The sequence below is a fragment of the Lingula anatina genome, chromosome 2 (genome assembly GCF_051362555.1).
Source record: "Lingula anatina isolate TDL-2025a chromosome 2, LinAna3.0, whole genome shotgun sequence".
Lineage (NCBI taxonomy): Eukaryota > Metazoa > Brachiopoda > Lingulata > Lingulida > Lingulidae > Lingula > Lingula anatina.
In genome coordinates, this window is record NC_141768.1 from 19622921 (window position 1) to 19642810 (window position 19890).

A 19890-nucleotide genomic window follows, 5' to 3' on the forward strand; every position below is an offset into this window, starting at 1 on the left:
GTTTGTTCTACAAGTCCGCTGTAACCAAAAATATGCCTCTGTTCCACACTTTGGACATGAAAGCAATTACCGAATATTGAGACACTTCAATAGTCTGCTGTTGTTATACATCCATTCATACAGAATAAATTTGTGCTCTAAAGCGCACATTGCAAAATTTGAAAACTATTTAAGTTTTTACATTATATGTTCTTTTTTTTTTTTTTTAATCAACCCTTTCTTTACTAAAATGCGCTTGACTTTCAGTTGGAGTTCACACAGGTATAGTCTTGACCGAGATTTGTCAGTAGACCAGTAGCATTATTATTATTATTATTATTATTATTATTATTATTATTATTATATTTTGCAGTGTGTTTGTGTATGTCCAAGTTTTTTTCCTGCGGTAAACACAGTAGGGGTTAGCAAACATGTATTGTAGGTTGTCTTTATTTCCGTCTCTGGCATTTATCATATCTGATCCAGAATTGAAATAATTACAGTGGCAAGCTTGCTGTTCAGCGTTTAATATCATTTGAGTGACTTTCTGTTATATGGAGCATATATTGACAAGATGTTGTTTTTATATGCTATATAATGGTATAATTAATTTTATCTTTGAATATCGGATGCGTGGGTGTTAGCTCGTGTTAAAAATTTTCAAAAGAATTTTTAAAGAACGGTAACTAAGTATTTTGAGTTTGACGGTGTTCAGTTGTCACAGAAAATTGACAATACTTTGGCAATTTCATGATAAGTGTGCTTTTTTATAGTGGTTTAAAATCTAATAATGCAATCTATGTACTATATTTTCGTGGTCCCGATAGTAATTCATATTGATATCTATACAAGAAGTTATTATAGACCTCTGGTCCTACCTGCAGTGATGTCTTTTCGGTTTTTTCAATAAATGATGACAAAAATCCTTAAAACATTGTATACTTTACAGTATTTATTTGAAAAATCAAAATTTGCAAAACTCACACTAGCCTTGGATCCATGATACATGTGTTTCCTGGCTCCAAGCTCAACCTTAAAGGGGTCTTAACAATATGAGCCAAGTTAAAACTTATTGAAACATGTTCTGATGTATTTATATCATTATTTTCAGCCAAAGTGACCATACAGCTTTTTGTTTACTCGGTAAATACCGTCCGGTTTGGTGTATTCCTGCATCAAGCTCCAATTAACCACGATCGAGTGAATTTACTTTTTCTTTACAAAATTTAAAGTAAGATCTCTATTTCCTCGGTGAATCTGTGATAGATATTAATGAGAAAATGGCGAAATTTCAGGGGAGTCCGTTTTTTCGCTCTGTGAGTGCCTGGCCATCGCCACGACCCCTATGAGTACAAAAAAAATTAGCGCTCTAAATCTGCAGGCATCATTGTTCTTTCATCATTTTTTTCTTTTTTAAAGTTAAAAATCAAATGTCTGTATATAAAGACAAGCGAGAGGAAAAGTCTTGTCAGAACAATTTCAACTATTGCTCATAAATTTTCTGGCCAGGTGAATGAAATACTGGCAGCATGTTCGTTGTTTACATCCGGGTTCGACACGCCCACCCTTATTTGGCCCTGGAAACCATATATGGGAACCCCTCGTGGCCAGTGGGCGGAACACTACCATATTTGTGACCATGTGCGCATGGAAAGTAAATCCCATATGCCACATTGCAAGTGTCATTTCTACCGATAGCACATTAAATATCATGCTAAAAACTTGAAACGGCCTATGATCAACATTTAGGAATAGATCATGATAGTAGAAAGATATCAAGTGATGTTTATTTGGGGAACAATCTCAGCGCAGTAATATCCTCGTGTTTGTCGTCGGTGAATAGGCCATTCCTTTTTCGTCAGGAAAGCAGTCCGCGTGGTTTCTATCCGCTGACAACTTCTAGAATGCCAAACTCATCACAGAGTCAGAGTCAGAGCAATCTGTCTAGCACAACGTTTCAGAATATCCAGGACATTTTAAACAGTGGCGCTATGAATGCTACATCGGCTAATACATTCAACTTAAGTGTATCTAACGGAGGTCAATTAATGAATAACAGAGGCCTTCCAAGTATGAAACACAAACGGGATGTTGATGAAGCAGGTCTAGATGAAGATTCAGACTCCGATTCTGAAGGAGCATCATCCATGCAAATGAGTCCGCAGCCACAGCTGACCAGTTTGAATGGACTTAAACCGGGAAAGAAGACGAAAGGAAGAGTGAAAATCAAGATGGAGTTCATTGAGAATAAACTTAGAAGATACACTACATTTAGCAAGAGGAAGACAGGCATTATGAAAAAGGTAGATATAAATATTATTTTAAAAAATGGAAATAAATGTTCATAAATGTGACAACTTAGGAACATATGTGACCAGTGCTCTGAGGGACCAAAGAGCTCTTAATTATTTAAATGAAAGTATTTTTAGACATGATTAAGTTTGCTTATCAATATGTTGAGGTCCTCTATTATAAATAGTTTAAATTATGCATTATCAAAATATATTAAGAGGATTAAAAAATTTGGTCAGAATTTCATAATTAAAAAAAAAAATAACGGAAAAATATGTTGTGTTTTAGTTATAATCAAGTTCAACTGTTCTCATCGGTCGAAGTGGTTGAGTATTTTGTTAAACTTTCAATACAATATGTGGAGTTGTGAAGATGCAGTATAATTGGAATGTACCTGTGCTGTGCCATAATAGGCACCAGTACATCTGCCTTAATAGGTACATCTGGTTTTAATCAATGAATGAATAGATGCACATTATGAGTTTGTTCTGCTAAGTTTAATTTCAGATTATTTTGATATAACACATATTGTTTTAAAAATAACCGTAATGTGATTGTTAAAAAATGAAGGGGTGAATTGAAAATAATTTTTATGTTACGTTCTGTACTCTTGCCAAATACGCAGTTGTGCAAAGAGCTGGTTCCACGCTGAAAAAATGTAATCAAATTATATTTTGCAAATCGTCATAAATTTGTAATTTGAACTTCAAATAATTACATTGGTATTCCTTTCAAAAATTATTCTTAATGAATTTTCATTTTATTTGGCAGTTACCTGTAGAATACATATCTCAGATATGGCCTGTTCAGAACCAAGGTGATCAAATATGGCCACTCCACTTGAAAGTTTGGAATGTAACCTCTGGGGGAAAGCTTTCAAATCAATGGGTCAGCCATATTTGATCTGCGGATCAGTAAGTCTGTGGTTCATCTTGGTTCTAATCAGGCCCATATATACCTACTTTGGCAGGACACATGTACCTTAAGTGAAAGATCAATTTTGGGATATCCAACTTTTTACAAGATTTTTCTCTCTGAACACTGGTGGTTGTTATTCATATTTATTAAAGAAATATATGGTTCTCTTTGCAGGCATATGAACTGTCAACTTTAACTGGAACACAAGTGATGTTGCTTGTTGCTAGTGAAACTGGCCATGTTTACACATTTGCCACACGCAAGCTGCAGCCCATGATAACAAGTGAGAGTGGAAAGGCACTGATTCAGACATGCCTCAATTCTCCAGATCCACCCCCAGGAGCAACTCAGAATTCTCTGGATCAAAGAATGAACCCCACTGGCTTTGAAGAAACAGAGCTTACTTACTCTGTATCTGAAGAGGAAAGCAAGGTTATGCTTTTTGCAGTTTGATTTTTTTTTTCTGTAAAAATATCTCTTTTAGTATTGTGCACACTTTAATTAACTAAATAGCATTTGCATACAAAAAACCTTTTCTTTATCATTATAGGAATTTGATTACAATGTGTTTTGCATGAAATTTCTTAGGTCCTGTAAAATGAGGAAAGGGCATGATTGAGTATACTGGCACATTGAAAATAGCATTTCTATAAATTTGAACCATAGTTTAGAAAAATCATTTGAGAATTTCTGCATATATGAATTGTTCATTTACTTTCTCTTTGGTTACTTGAAATGTTAAACCGAAACATATAGTTTTTTTTCTCTTTTTAAATTTTTTTCTCTTTTTTATTATAATAATTTATTTTAATTTAACCTTCACTGAGGTATATGGTGATTTTAACACCACTTTCTTTTGTTTTTTGAACAATTTTAAATGTTTCTGGTCAAAAATTAGATTAAAGCACCAAAAAATTTAATGAATTTTATCTGGCCATTGTGTGACACTTGGTTTTAATACCATGTTTTCCATGTGTAGTTAATTTGCATTTTCCTCACATGGGGTTTCCAGACTTTCCAAAGCAGTTTAATCCTTCTTTGTTTAAACTTTGCATATGGTCTTCCAACCCTTATTAGGGTTCACTATTATTTTAAGCTGGTGCCAATATGGTTGGCCAGTGACCGTATTTGTGTGAAGGCATTTGCTTATGGTGTATGAAATGGGATATCTGTAAAGCATTTGGCAGGCATGCCCTTATAAGGCTTTGACTAGTATGGTAGGAAATGTAACTTGATACATGCCTGAGAAGGTATCTGGTAAAATGCACCAAAAATACACTCTCTGCTCATCAGGAGCAACTTTCCCTAATAGATGATCTGTAATTGACTTAACCAGGTAGATGAGATTGGCACACTACCAAAAGCAAACCCCATGCAATTTTGGCCCAAGGTAATATACCTTTTGCAGCTGTTCCTTCTTTCACTAAATATGCATCTACCTGTAGAAGTCAGTGAACTGGGATTTTTTTGCATGGCTCTTACCTTTGATGCCGCTTGGCATAAAATAGGAAGAAATAAAGGGGGAACTAAATGAGAAAAAACAAGAAGTTGCTGAAGTTATTTATATTTGTTTCCTTTATTGGTTTTTTTGTTAATAGTTTAAACAAGGAAGTTGTATCTTTGCCATTTTCAAATTCAAAATTCCAGCTGTGTGGATATTTTAAGAATAAATGAGGATTAACTAAACCAAAGGCTTAAATAAAGCAGGAAATCCAGATATCAGGCCCCAGAGATAGGTTTTAAACCTCCAAGTTTAACAGCTGCGAAGGGTGATAATGATATGGTTTAATGCAGTCAGGACCATATTTGGAAACAACATGGTAAAGGGGTGGGAAGGTCAACCTAATGTGGTGAGCAACTCGCGGCAGACAAGGGCACACCAATGTGTGGATCTTTGAGGGCAGTTCATTTAGAAACAACACAGCCATAAATATCACCAGAAACACAGGTTACCTGTGTGTATAAAGACACTTTATTGGCATGATTTATGGCATCCTTAGTGAACACACCCCTAGGAGGTAACACACAGTCATGTGGCCTTTTCTTAATTTCAGATAGAAATGATCTTTGTGTATGTCTAGCTATGAATTAAATTATTTGTTGATTAAAAATGAAAAAGAACAGGGACAAAAATATTCATTGAAAACTTTCAACAAAAAATTTCATTGGGTAATTTTGTGGTAGTTTGAATACACGCATTAAAATGAAAAATTGATCATAGTCAGGATGAAACTTGTGTATTACCAGAAGCATTTATTCAAACAGCATACTAATTGAATAAGGGTAAATGCGCATGAATATTCAAATTTAAGAGGGCAGTTCTCAGTGATACAATGATATATTATAACCAAACTAAGAATAATCCTCTTATCTCTTTCATTCTGCAGAGAGCAACATATAGCATATCAAATAATAATAATATTTTTGTTTGATTTTGATGAAAATCGGAAATCCACTAAAGAGAGGATTAAAAGCATGCAGTGGCCAAATATAAATTTATTTCTGTGTCCAATCCCAACTATGTTTTCTGCCCATTTGTAACTAAAGCAAGGAAGCAGATATTAACAACAGCAATAAATAGCGATTTACAATATCAACATAGTTGTGCTATAATTCTAGTTTTTGTTTTTATTTTTTAGTGAAGTCTTGAATGATGCTTACTTGGCATGATAGTGTCAGAAAACTATGCCTATACCATTGTGCTTATTCATTTAAAGAATGAAAACTAATTCTAACATGACAGAATAATGTATGAACCTGTGTGTATATGTTACAGACTCCAGAACCAGGCCAGAAATATGTAATGGCAGGTGAAAGCATTACACAATCCCAAGGTGGGCAGCAGCAAATGTCATCAACACCTCAGACCATCTCCATGACAACATATTTACCACCTGCCTCATCATCTGCTGGCAGCACAAGTAATACGTCAAAACAGAGCAACTTTTCTATGCAGTTACCTACTGGGAATATTGCAACAATATTACCAGGTAATGGTAGGTTGATATTTTTATTTTTTGATTTATGTCAAATATTTCGACGTATGTTAAAATACTTAAACATTCCCTGGAGCATAATCCAATGTTTTAGTAGTCATATTAAGATGAAAACTGTTTAGGTTTGGTTATTTTAATATTAAAATTCATATTTAATCTTAATTAAATTGTATAAAGCTTAATAACTGACTGACAAATAGCAAATGAAAATCTGTGGTTAGGTTTAAAAGAAATTCAAATATATAAGCTTCAAATTATATTGCCACCATCTTTCGCCCTTCACCTTGCTTGCTTGCATGCTAGTCTTGATTATAATCTGATGCTGCAAACAATGCTCCACTCTGTCCCATTCCCTTTAGGTGTCCCTCCTGGTACCCCTTTTGCTATTGGTCCTATACAACAACAACAAACAATAGGCCAGCAGCAGCAAACTGTCTACAGATTCCCTACACCTGCGGGAGTGATGTCCTTTGCAGGTAAGTTGGCCTTTAATGCTCATGCTCAAAACTTGCTTGGAATACATCTCTGCCATTTTCTCTGACACCCAAACTATATTGTTTCACAACTTGCATATCCCTTGTTTTGTTGTCATATTTATTGTATGGTAACCGCTAGCATCACTAATAAGGTTGAAAGTTTGCATACCTAACATCTAAATTATATTTCTGATGCTTTCTCTTTCTTGTATCAATGGCTCTTATGCTGAAAATAGTATGCATGCTTTGAAAATACTTTAAGGAAAATACAGTTTACCATAACAAACCTTGTATGTATGTGATTTTTATGTTGTCGACTAAGTATATGCTGTGACTTTTACGGACACTTACTATAATTTAGGTATTATTCTCGTGCCTATTTTACAGCCTCATACAACAGCAAACAATTCAGTTTGAATTAAAAAATATAGAATGTCAGTTTTTATTAAACAAGGCATGGTTTTATGCCAAAAGTCGTTTTCTTAGTGTAGGTTCAAAGATAGTACTGAGGTTATTTTGTAGTGGCCATAATGACATATGACTTCAATATTTTCTTTTCTTTTAAACACAGGCCTTCCGACAACAACAACATCCCAGTCAGATGTTAATCAGAATGTTTCAAACACTACACTGTCAGTCATGTCTGGTAAGATTGATCTTACTTTAACTTGATATTATTTGTACTAGTAAACAAATAAATGAAATATATGTATGATGTTCACTTTTAGGTCCCTCTGTGGCTTTTTCCCCCCCAGTTTTCCTATTAAGTAATCGTCTAGCAAGCTTAGGTTCTATGTATATGACTAACAAAAATGTATTATGGAAACCAGTTACGTGAGCTATTGATTTTCGAAGTACCCTGCATAAATGTTGTATGGTTCCAGGGAACACCACGTCTTCCTCCAATGTAACACCAGGCACAGTAATGTACCAGACTCCTCAAGGTGTGGTGTATGCCACACCCACTACCATCCAGCTTAGTGCCCTAGCGGAGGGTGGTTATGTACTTAACCAGCCACAAACCCCTACAGCCATTACACTTGCACAAGACCAGCACAATGGGACACAAAGTAAGAAAATAAACAGTAAATATGACTTAAGGCAGAGATGAAATTGGTTTTGATGTGGTTTAGATGATGATACAGTGATCAATTAGTAGCCAGCCCAGCAGGAATCCTCCTTACTATGTGAATTGTAGTTTGCATAGATTGATTTCTGTTGAGCTGGTGACGTGACTGTCTAAAGGCTAAAGCATAATTTTAACCACTTTAGAACCTGTTTTATATCTGCCATCTAGCGTCAAATCGAGTTTTGGCTTCTAGTTGCGTTTTGACGACTAGTCGTATTTTGCCGTCTGATCTGATAACGACGACGTCTAATCATGTTTTTAATGCGTGAAATTCAGAAATGCCTCGTTAAATTCTAAAGTATCGCCGTCTGATCTGATAACGACGATGTCTAATCGTGTTTTTTATTCATCTGATCTGATAACGACGACGACTTATCATGTTTTTAATTTTTGTATAAACCGCCGCCCATACATAACAATGTTTTTTTCTTTTGACCAGCATACATTAAATTGCTTGCTGTATGAGAGAAGTTATGTAAAACAAAGATGATATTTGGACAAAAATTATATTTTCTGCAGAGATTCATAAAAATGAGGGAGACAAAAATTCTTTCTTGATGTCATCTTATATCAGCTAGTGATGCTAGGGCAAAACTTCCTTGTCAGCATTTGTTATGTTGAAGGAATGATGATACAGCTAGGGAATGTTGATCTATTCTTTTACACCTCTTCTTTAATAAAAAGAAAAAAATAAGTAAGAAAAGAAAACTTACATACTTTATTTAGATATGTCAAGGAGCATTCAACACATTTTCTCAGGGTCACTACAAAACAACTTGTGAGTGTAAGTTCAACCGATGCTATTCCAACACAAGGTTTTTATGGAAAGACCAAAGCTAGAAAGTGTAAAAGACCACATTGGTCAGAGTTATCACATTTTCAAACTTATTTTGTGCTGTTAACAGGTGAAAGTGTTTAGAGCAATAATCAGAAACATCTCTAAGGCAGTAAAAATAAATTGCTTCACAGTGGCAAGTCTTACTTGTTCAAACAAACCATGTGGGATCAAAGTAGTTCCCAGATACCTGTATGGCAACCAAATCAAATAAGGCTGCACTGTCCAAAATTGAATTGAAATATGTTGAGCTGTCAGAGCACAGGAATCAACAAACTAAAGGGTTTATGTTATGTTGTTCTCTAAATGCAAGAAAGATGTTATATACAAATGAGTACGATCTGAGGCCCCTTTCACATTGAGTGGTATGACTGTACCTGTCCACTTTGAGAGATTGCAGACTTAATAGCCCTGTATTTAATAGAATTACATAAGAAAATTAAATGGCGCCCCCAGCCCCCTTTCCCAGTATGCCAGTTAATTTAACTAAATAGCAAGATGTGAACTTAAGGGAGGGCTTGTGTAAAAAAACTATGGTGTAACTCTGTGTTAGGATCTGTCAAATGGGATTGATCCAGTAAATTAACTGCTTGATGTGAAAAAGATATGCCTAAGACATTCCAGAAATTTAGATTTATTTCTGTAAAAAAAAAAAAAAAAAAAGAAATGAAAAAAAAATTAAATTTAAAAAAAAAGAAAAATAAAATAAAAGAATACCTGTCAGGCCAGAAATAGTAGTATCCTGTTTAAAAGCATTAGATCATGCATTCTGTGTCATGACGTAACCTTGAATTACCATCTATCACTGCCTTAAGGATATTGTCACCCTTCGCCCAAAACTCCTTATTTGCTGCCTTACATACATTTTTTGGGTAATAAATAAATTTTCAGAGTTCATTGTCTAAATTAATTTTCGTGATAAAATCTTGTTCAGGGATGAAGTTATGCCCCAAACAGATTGCCATCTCACCTCAAAATAGAAAGGTGTTTAATTGACACATAAAGCTTTGAGTTACCAGTGCATACATTGCAACGCAAAAATCTAAATGTCGATCTTTTATATCTTCAAGGTTTTTTTCGTATTTTTAATCAGCACAAAATAGATGCATTATTGAATAATTAGATGCAGGAAAAACATTTTCGATATCTGGATGATGATAAAGGGTTACAATATCCTTAAAAGCTTGATTAATTAAAGGTGGTTGCATGTCTCTAGTTAAATCACATTTCTGTCTGAACTAAAACAGATATTATGCAATGCACCATATACATTGCACTCACTGCCTTGCCCCTATTCTGGTTTATAGATGGGTATTAACTCAGGAGTAAGGTGGAAGTGGGTAATGGACATTTGATGGACTGAGATGGTGCTGGCACAGCATGTAGATACATTGTATTATGCCTCTCTTAGTTTATGGCAGAGTTAACTTAACATGTTTTATTTTCAGATGCAGCTCAACAGTATATCACCATTCCAGTCCCTGTATCACTTACCAATTCACAGGTAAAAATTGAGAATTGAAGATAATTTTTTTTTCTGTTTATATAGTTACTTATTGTGATTATGAAATGAGTTAATTTTAACTTTTGCATTATTATTTTTTTTTTTTGTTGTTGTTGTTGGAAGTTGAATTGAAAGTTTTAGATTGAATGAATGATGATGAAAAGAATTAAACATTAAGGTTAACAAACTGCACAATTGTTGGTTAAATTGTGAGAATATAGAGTACATAATACTGCTTTTTGTTTCAGAGTTTACATTCATTGCTTAATATTCTTTTCACAGTTGCTGCAGCCGGTTTTTACTCAGTCTGTATCAGGAGACTCGCCATCCACTATGACATCACACTTAGCAACGACTGAGAAAAGAAAGTAATGTGTACACATTTACCAGTATTACCATTGGGGAGATTTATGCCAATATTGAAATTCAATGGACAGTTGGATTATAATTGGTTGAAATATATGAAGAAAGTCCAGGGTCCCTTGTATTTCCTTGGAAGGCAAAATTGTTGGAGATAACCAGTATAAGTGAAGTTGTGAACACCTACTTTTTTATAGCATCAGTGCCCAGTTACATTTTACTATATGGAGTGGGCATGTCAGTTTACCTCTAAATATCCAGTTAATATGCCTGTGTGCGTGCATTCAATTCAGTAAGACTTGGTGTGAAAATATCATGACAATCCTGAATCCAAGCATTTTAATAGAATGATTGTTCCAGTAATTATGCAGTTCATCTTGTTATGCTATGCAACAGGGTTCGTGGATCTACATGCCACACATCAATCTGTAGGTCATTGACTTATCCAGGTCGTGGAGTTTAGTAAGGTTGTTGACTGTTGATTTCAAAATAGGTTGGACAATTTGAATAGTGTTAATTATATAATGCATGTAAATAAAACTTATTAACTTTTGTATATGCAAGATACTGTAAATATTCTCAGTGAAGTATAGAGGAAATATTTGATGATGCAATTTCAAGAACCTTGGTAATATTTTATCAGAATTGAAAACGCTTTCTTGGTTTCATCTGAAGTTTTATCATAATATGTTATCAGTTTTGCAGACTCTGTTGACAACATTTCTACTTTTTCTGATTACTTACTTACTAATCCTTTAAAGAGTTGGTTATTAACTGAGAAATTAGTTCATTATTAGAGCTGATTTGTAATTTATGTAAATTTTGTTATCTGAACTACGCTGCAGATTTATTGAACCAAATTTTATATGATACAAAATGTGTGCAAAATGTCCACAAAATCAGTCTATTATTTATAATGAATGCTTACCATATAGTCTATTTGTTTATAAGTAGTTGAAATAATTGCACATCTGTTAATTTATATAGCTTATTTGTAGTTTTCTATACTGTGACTGGATTCAGAAAAGAAAGGATTATTGTAATAGGACCCAGTTCTCATATATTTCAACTCTGGTGCCATATATTATTTCTGTCTGTTGTAATGTGAGCATGTTGTATTAGATTACTTTCCACAAATGAAAAATATCTGAAGATGTATGATCATGAATACAAATATTTTGGTTGTTCAAACCACAAAGTAAGCCGTTAGGTTAAAGGTCTCTTTTGATCTCAATTGACAAACAGCATTTGAGTTTGGTAGACGGCTGCTGCTTTAGTCACAAAAAAGCAATTTACAGTGATATCAACTTTTTGTAAAGTTTCTTTTGAAATTGTGTTGCACAATTATATTATCTTATAATTCTACTTATATTAAGTGCTGTACATAAAATGTCTTAAAACATGTTTTGCTGGTTGATTTGAAATAATTCCGTGGTAGGTTTTGTTGAAATTTTGCATCATTCTAAATAACGAAGTCTTCTCTCCAAGGCAAAAAAAAACAAGGCAGCAAAGCTGTCAAATGTACAGACAAAAAGCAGACAATAACAATGCACAAAATAGGCCACTGTCAATTCTGATGCAAAAGTACATTATGCCTAACTGCAAATTCAACATCAAATTTTAATTATGCTCAACAGGTAATACCAATGTAAGTGAAATGTGTAACAAGCGTAAGGCTTCAGGCCCATGGGAGTACTAGTTCACACTTTGAAAATGCCAGAATGAGAAAAATGAAAATTTCACATAAAACTGCTTAAATTCAATAAGGCCACACTTTTTTATTTTTATGGATGACATCCTCTGGGTACCCCAAAATCGGTGCGAGAGGGCGAAAAAAAAAAAAACAGTCCAAAAAAAAAAAAAACTGCTTAAGTAAAGGAATGCTGTCAGTACACAGCTGGAAACACAAATTTAACCACAGAAACACGTATCAAACTAACAATATGTCTTTATCCATGCTCTCAAAATATTAAAGCATTGTGAATACTTCGTAGAAATGTAAAAAAAGTCATGAATTGATATACTTCATATTACCAAATCTATTTAAGGTTATTTCATGCATTCATTTGGTATAGCAATCAATAAAACAAATATCAATCAAACAGTGTGTCTTTATTTGTATTCTCAGAATATTAAAACATTTTGAACACTTCACAGAAATGTTTAAAAAATGATGCAAAGATATGCTTAATACTACCAAATCTATTAAAGGTCATTTCAGACGATGCCATTTTGTCAACTTCAACTCACACGAAGCAGCTAAACTGTCAGGTGGCCTGTCCGACCTTCAGCCCACCAAATACCTCGACGCCCTTGTCGACCCTTTTTTCGCTACAGAAAACCTGGTATTAATGTGCTGCTTTATACAGAATGTCACAGAAATGTTTCGGCCGCCGCCAGCCTTTCGCACAATTGTAAAAAGGTGATATCTCCATGCCCAATATCAATGGCATACCAATCCAAAACGATGGCGCCCGTTCTCTTTATGACTTTTATTGTTGTGTAATTTGAAAGTAATCCTAGAGATGAATTTGACAGCAAAGTGGCCGCATTTCCACGTGGCGAAAATACGCATGCGCAGAAAGCTCATTTCCTTGCAAATTCAATAACAACGTTTGCGACAACCGACTTCGTTGGGGACTGGGGGGGGGGGCTTTTTTTTTTTTTTTTTTTGGAGAACGGGCGAAAATCCGTGCGCGCGCAGGATGTCATCCATAAAATTTAAAAAGTGTGGCCTAATAAATGATAACCCATTTGAGCTGGCTTTCTTATTTGAACTGCATGCCAATCCTACAAATCATACTTGTAAGTTGAAAATAATAATAAGTAACACAGTTTTCTTTTCATAATATTTGTAGTAGCAGTGCAAAAAGATTTTTGTCAATTTTGATGTAACATTACATAATAAATTACAGAATAATTATCACCAATTTTTTATTATTGACTATAAATAGCATGGACATGTAGAAAATTTGATTACCATTTGGCTTCATGTCCATGGGAGCTTCGAGTCCCACAATGAATATGCCAACATGATAAAAATAAATATTTCACTAAAAAGAAGCCAATTAGACTGCTTTTCCAACTCAGGCTGCATTTTAGTCCTTTGTTTCTTTTTTGAAAGTTTGACAATCATAAGTAACGTGGTTTTCCCATAATGGTCATCATGGCAGCAGCACCCAAAATTGTGTTTTCTTCTATTTTAATGCAACATTACATAATGCTTGACAGCATATAACCATCAGTTTTTAATAATAAAAGATCCATATCATGGATTTTCAGAAAATGTGACTAGCATGGGTCTTAGAGCCCGTGGAGGTTCTAAGTCACACCTTGAAAATGCCAATATGTGAAAAATTAAATTTTCACAAAAGACTGATTAACTGCCAGAAAAATTTACCAAATAGACTACATTGCCCACTGAAGCTTTATTTAAGTCCCATGTTTCTTCCTGTAAGTTTGAGAACAGTAAGTGACATGGTTTTCCTTAAATGGTCATCATGAGGGCAGTGTCCAAAATAGGGGTTTCTTCAAATTTTTGATGCAATATTACATAATGTTTAACAGGATAATAACCATCAATTTTTAATAATAAAATATTAATATCATGGATATTCAGAAAATGTGCCTAGCAAAGGTCTTCAGGCCCATGGAACTTCAAAGTCACACCTTGAAAATGCCAAAATGTAGACAAGACAGCACTGTCCTGAAATGTGTTTTTTTTTTTCATTTTTAACAATTTTTTTACATATAACAAAATTAACAATTTACTGCCATTTTTATATGATCAACTAAGAAAATTGATGAGATGGGAAAAATATCAACAGAACAGTGTTTAATGTCCAATTTCCTCCATAAGAAGTTTCTGAACATAGTGAATGATTAAATCTGACAAACTGCAATGATATGAGTTTATTTCCATTTTTGAAACTCTATTATACAATACATGATACCAAGTTTACCATCATTTTTACATAATCAACTAACAATGTTGTAAAGATGCAGGAAATGTCAAACAAACACTTTTGCGAATCTTATTAGTTAAATAATGAGACTGTTAACATGCCTAAGAATTGAATCTGAGGAAATGTGAAAAAACAGCATAACTTATAAAATAATGGCCCGATTATGCTGATTTTCGAACTTGACCTGTGTTTTAGTAAGAATGATTACTCCTGTGAGTTTCATGACAACAGGCCCATCGGTTTTCCTTGGAATGTGTTAACAGTGTTGCATATATGCTAAAAAGTGAAAAAAACAGCATAACTACTAAAATAGTGGCCCGATCATGCCGATTTTCGAACTTGATCTGAGTCTTAGAAAGATTGATTACTCCTGTGAGTTTCATGACAACAGGCCTATCGGTTTTCCTTGAAATGTGTTAACAGTGTTGCATATATGCTAAAAAGTGAAAAAACAGCATAAATTCTACAATAATGGCCCGATCATGCTGATTTTCGAACTTGACCTGCGTTTTATTAATATTAGTCAGCTCTGTAAATATAAAGCCAAAAAGTAAAACTGTCTTCCACTAATGGTGTTAACGCTGAAAGTGCACGGCGACGGCGACGGCGACGGCGACATGATCGGCGACGACAGACGCAGGTGATGGCAATATGTACAGACACATCTGTGTCTGTACATAAAAATTGGATTCTTGTAAAATGCTCCAGAAATTGGCTGCCACCTGTAGTTAGTACTCCAGATTGTTTGGCCATCATATGACAGTGCATTTTGACAATTGTCTTTATTTATTTGGGCATTTTTAATGAAATGGAGTTTGGGCCCAGTACCATCTTCCTGAATTTATAACAAAATACTACTTAAAACTCTCTGCTGACTAGAGTATATTTTTTTTAACCATTTCAGCAAATGAGTACTACAGTAAACTTCCATAGAGTGGGAAATGGCCTTTATACAGTTGGTGATATTCATAGAAGACCAACCTTTTTGTGTAAATTATATCTATTAAATCAAATCCCTTAAATTTCCCTGATGCTCTCATTGCCAATGAGTACAGACACGATTAAAGTCATGTAAAACAAATATTTAATAAACAAATCAAAAATAACAATCATAAGTTGTTATAATTTAAGTTCCTAAAAATCAACAATACTTAAAAGGAAACTTCCCAGCTAACTTGATATGAATATGCCATAAAAACTATCATAAAAAAAAAATTCAATCAACTGTAATAAGAACAGAAAATCTTTGATTTTATAATTCTTGGTTCAGGACGAGTGATGTATCAAAATATTTGATGACAAGCATGAACAAAGAGAAGGTCAAAGTTTTTCTAAAATCATGTCACAACTGCTGAATCAGCGGTTTGTCAGGAATGGATGGGATAAGGGAAACTCATTCCTGGATTAATACAAGTAAGAGTAACGAACAGAAAACTCCTGGAAATCTAAATCCATTACTGTCTTTTCATTACTGAACTGGCATTTGTCAATCATGCTTGAAGGACTGCCCGTGTATCGCAACCAGTGTTTCCTTAAATGAAACAAAAACAGCAACATTGTGTGAAAATAATTTTATTTGAGATTCTATAGTATTACTATATCACATCAGCACAAAATAGGCAGGTGATAAGTATAAAAACTTGAACAAAACATAACTACCTTACAATAATTTTTGAATCAAAGGTGTGGGGGGGGGGGGGAATAGCAATCTTGCCATGCCATGATGCAGTAATAATTTATGTCAGTTGCTTTCCATTCAGAAAGAACCTTACATTCACATATATAATAAAGTGAAAGTACAAAATATATGTTAATGGAACAATTTAGCTCTTGTCAGCCCTTCTAAGTATGTAGATTTTAACAGCAAGCACTGGCAAGCAGGTGGTGACATTTTGAAACTCGATGAACAATCAACAAGTTGAGATTAAAAGGTAAAGCCACAAATTAAAACAATCTAAGTACAAATACGGAATGTAACATTATTTTCATTGCCCTTGAGAGCCATATCAGATTTTTTGCACTGTCACACAGGAAAAGGTTAAGACAGCCGTACTTTTGCTGAGTCTCCAGACAGCACAGTATTTCAAATAAATTATCAAGATTGATGTCTGTTGTATGGTTTGGTAACTGCTGTCATTTTCTTACATTAAATGAAGAGAACTCAGTTTTTTCTATTGTCCTTTCATTTTTAAATTCACTTCTTTCAATTTTTGACTTTGGGCTGCCTGTCTTCTGAAGCCATTCTTTCCTGTGGACAAACAAGATAAACACTTCTATACAAACAATGAAACCCGTAAGAAGATTTATTCATAAAATACAGTTAAAATGAGGGAAATCTTATCAAAAAGTCAGTAGGCCAAACATTCATATCATCTATCATATGTGAAATGTGAAAAACATACGAAAGCTTCAATTATATTACAAAGACAATGACATTGACTCCTATATGTTTGGGGTTGAAGGCCTAAAATGTCGCTGCATCATTTTTGATCTCCCACTTAAAACTGTAAAATTATATTTTAAATGAATCAAAATGCTGTTATTTGCAACATACTGCAGTTCTGTATATACTAGGAAGTTCCCAATAAAGTTTTCACAGCACTTTTCCCCAATCAGTGAAATGTTTTCCCAAACATACATGACTGTAAATAGTTTAATATGCCAGGAAAGATAACTTATTCAAATTTAATTGGCACAACATCCCGATACTTTACTCTTTTTTTAATGTCAGTCTGGCGAGGAAAAAGTTTGGCAACTATGATGAAAATAATGTTGGCATTTTTTGCTTGCCTGGCGATATCATTCACTTGTCACTAATAATTGGACAAGTCATATTGTAAACCCCTGTATATAAGAAACATGCTATTGGGGGGCATCGCAATTAGTTTTTTCTTGTCTATGTGTGAAAACAGGGGCTGGCTTTGCCATTTGGAATTGAAAATGGTGGGAAGGAGGTAGTTCTCAATTTGCAATCTGCACAAAAAAGGATGCCATCTCAAACATTTTGTGCAACAAACTCACACATCAATATTCAGACCACACCATATGTGGTTGTTAGTCTTCACAATAAACTGGCCACTATCTGTTAGAATGATATACACCACAGCTGTATCTCAGACCTCTAGATAGTGAAAAGGGTTTGATTTGAAGGCATATGTTATCAGATAGTTTTGTACAGAAATATATACAGGATTATCTGCAGAAGAGGGTGGGTTGAAGACACGAGTGTGTGCGAGTCAGTAAGACATAACAATGGGGGTGCAAGATACTTGTAGGTGACACACAGAGTGTACAAGCATGTTAGTTTTATACACAAATAACTATAGGATTATATACCTACATTTCTTTCACTTTGCTCTCTTTGCCCTGAACCTGGCCCTTCACAGTGTTTTGTGGAGTGTTCATCACCCAGCCCACCAGACCATACTGTGTGGCAGTCTTCATAGTGTACTGAAACAAACAATGCATTTTTTATAGACTGAGGTTGAATTGAAAGCAGCAGGTGAGACATGAAAAATACAAAGTCAACCTTTCTTTAAAATAATAACATTTAATTTACATTTATTATATTAATAATAATCTTATAAAGATAAGATGTATAATATACTATAGATGTTGATTTATTTTAGGTCTTAAACAGATGCCAAAAATATATATTTCTATACATGTTCTAGTAGTCTGGGGAAAATCAAAATCCACCTGTAAATGTTACACTGTAGGGCAGACACTGATTGGCATGTTACGTTTTCTGTTAATGTACAACAATGCATTTCTAGAAGCTATTAAAAGAAGTCTTGGAGCTTTAAGTACACAGGAGTATAATTAGGGGAAAGTGTACAATTGGTGTTACTATACTTATGGAATGTGTTGAGGGTCTCCCTTTCAAAATCCATTTCTTAATCCTTTTTTGAATCTGTACAAGTACCTCTGTTTTGACAAAGGACCCAGTAAAAAAAATTCACAACCTCTTTCTTCTGTTTTGAATTCTTTTAAGTACACTTAGTATATTTATTACATGCCCAGATTAAGTATACTAGTTTACAACAGAAAAAAATCATGAAGTATATTAGTGATTGCATTTATGGAGGAGAAAAGCACAAAATGTGATAAAGCAATGGTCTTTGTCTGATGAGTAGATTTGACCATTCTTGGAATGACCAATATGTTAATAAATTTAAGTTGGGATTTTTCTTGTGAGTGGTAAGTTAGATCATATACCCAAGTACTTATTGATTATTCCAACATGAAATGTACACCCATGCTTGTTTCTCATATAACATACAGTAACTACATGTATACCATCTTCCTGCTTCTTTTATACACACCTTACGGAAGAATACACCTGTAAAAAGGAAATCATCATTTAAGATGGATGTTATAGACAGATATTTTCTCTTTGGAAAGCATGTTTCTATCAATTACTTGTATATACAGGGTGGTCCATAAAGAACAATCTATTTTAAATTGAGATGGAAAGTAAAATATGGACCAACCAGTACATGAAAAATAATTTTATTGCCATACAGATCGATATTCGAACTTCTGCTCATAATTCAAATTACTACAACCCACGGTACAGAAACATCTGCATTTTCCTTTTAAACTCTATCCACTTGTAGCGATTTGGGGTGAGTGCAGAAAAATCACCGACCAGACCAGGAATCGAACCCGGGACCCCTCGCTTACAGGGCGAGTGCTCTTACCTACTGAGCTACCCGGCCGGTTCTACCTGCCCCTGGCACTACACTCCTCCCCCCCAAATGCCGAAAGACGCGAGCCCTATCTCGCAACACCGCTGCCACCATTGTAGCGATTTGGGGTGAGTGCAGAAAAATCACCAGCCAGACCAGGAATCGAACCCGGGACCCCTCGCTTACAGGGCGAGTGCTCTTACCTACTGAGCTACCCGGCCGGTTCTACCTGCCCCTGGCACTACACACTTGCGTTTCAAAAAAATTCCACTTTAATTGTTAATCTACCTTGGACTCTGCCAAACACTTCAAAATCTACCGAAATCAGCCTGCTCATATTGTCACAGGTATCAGTATCAGAATTGCAAGTTTCCTCAGAGTTCTCAGCAACGCTCGACACAAAAGGCTCTCTTAAACTCTTAGACTGAAAATTAGCTGATGTTGTCTCCTCACAAGATATACTGACAAGTTCGTATATCAGTATGAAACATAAAATAAATCTTGCGGTTCTACATAACACTGAGTAACAACCCTCCACACACACATACATCAAAGGGCTGTTGTCGTATTCGGCGATCGACAAATAGTAATAAAACCATTGGATGACCGAATATCTTTTAGTCCAATCAACTGTTTATAAAAACGATGTAGGGACTTTCTGTCGGTCGTACTTGTACTGACTACTTTATCTTGCTTTGAATCTGCTACCCTAACGTGTCTGGCTATAAAATATTTTTCGTCGAAA

General features: G+C 34.6%; 2 protein-coding genes across 9 annotated transcripts; one reads left to right on the plus strand and one right to left on the minus strand.

Moving 5' to 3' along the window:
- The first annotated feature begins 1778 nt into the window (after positions 1-1778).
- Positions 1779-11893, plus strand: LOC106169601 (serum response factor). 4 transcript variants are annotated; one of them, XM_013549101.3, is made up of 8 exons: positions 1779-2282; positions 3364-3621; positions 5966-6179; positions 6545-6661; positions 7233-7307; positions 7546-7731; positions 10074-10129; positions 10412-11893. In XM_013549101.3, the coding sequence occupies exons 1-8, from the start codon at positions 1884-1886 to the stop codon at positions 10499-10501; spliced, it is 1395 nt and encodes a 464-aa protein (XP_013404555.2). In that variant the 5' UTR covers positions 1779-1883; the 3' UTR covers positions 10502-11893. The 4 variants fall into 4 exon arrangements, with proteins under 4 accessions (XP_013404555.2, XP_013404556.2, XP_013404557.2 ...); XM_013549100.3 differs by having other exon boundaries at positions 1784-2282; positions 5966-6185; XM_013549102.3 differs by lacking the exon at positions 6545-6661 and having other exon boundaries at positions 5966-6185.
- A 3246-nt stretch (positions 11894-15139) lies between these two features.
- On the minus strand, positions 15140-19842 carry LOC106169602 (acylphosphatase-2). 5 transcript variants are annotated; one of them, XM_013549105.3, is made up of 4 exons: positions 19434-19842; positions 18780-18796; positions 17795-17904; positions 15140-15985 (listed from the first exon to the last, which is right to left on the minus strand). In XM_013549105.3, the coding sequence occupies exons 1-4, from the start codon at positions 19693-19695 to the stop codon at positions 15859-15861; spliced, it is 516 nt and encodes a 171-aa protein (XP_013404559.2). In that variant the 5' UTR covers positions 19696-19842; the 3' UTR covers positions 15140-15858. The 5 variants fall into 5 exon arrangements, with proteins under 5 accessions (XP_013404559.2, XP_086859901.1, XP_086859899.1 ...); XM_087003775.1 differs by having other exon boundaries at positions 18737-18796; positions 19434-19765; XM_087003773.1 differs by lacking the exon at positions 15140-15985 and adding an exon at positions 16011-16702.
- Positions 19843-19890: the final 48 nt, after the last annotated feature.

Excerpts from the sequence above, each read along its gene's own strand:
- LOC106169601 (XM_013549100.3), top strand. The coding sequence starts at position 1,884 with ATGCCAAACTCATCACAGAGTCAGAGTCAGAGCAATCTGTCTAGCACA. Across the intron at positions 2,283-3,363 it reads AGACAGGCATTATGAAAAAG|GCATATGAACTGTCAACTTT; the intron begins GTAGATATAAAT and ends TTCTCTTTGCAG. Across the intron at positions 6,186-6,544 it reads AACAATATTACCAGGTAATG|GTGTCCCTCCTGGTACCCCT; the intron begins GTAGGTTGATAT and ends CATTCCCTTTAG.
- LOC106169602 (XM_013549105.3), bottom strand. The coding sequence starts at position 19,695 with ATGTATGTGTGTGTGGAGGGTTGTTACTCAGTGTTATGTAGAACCGCA. Across the intron at positions 15,986-17,794 it reads GAGAGCAAAGTGAAAGAAAT|GAAACACTGGTTGCGATACA; the intron begins GTAGGTATATAA and ends GTTTCATTTAAG.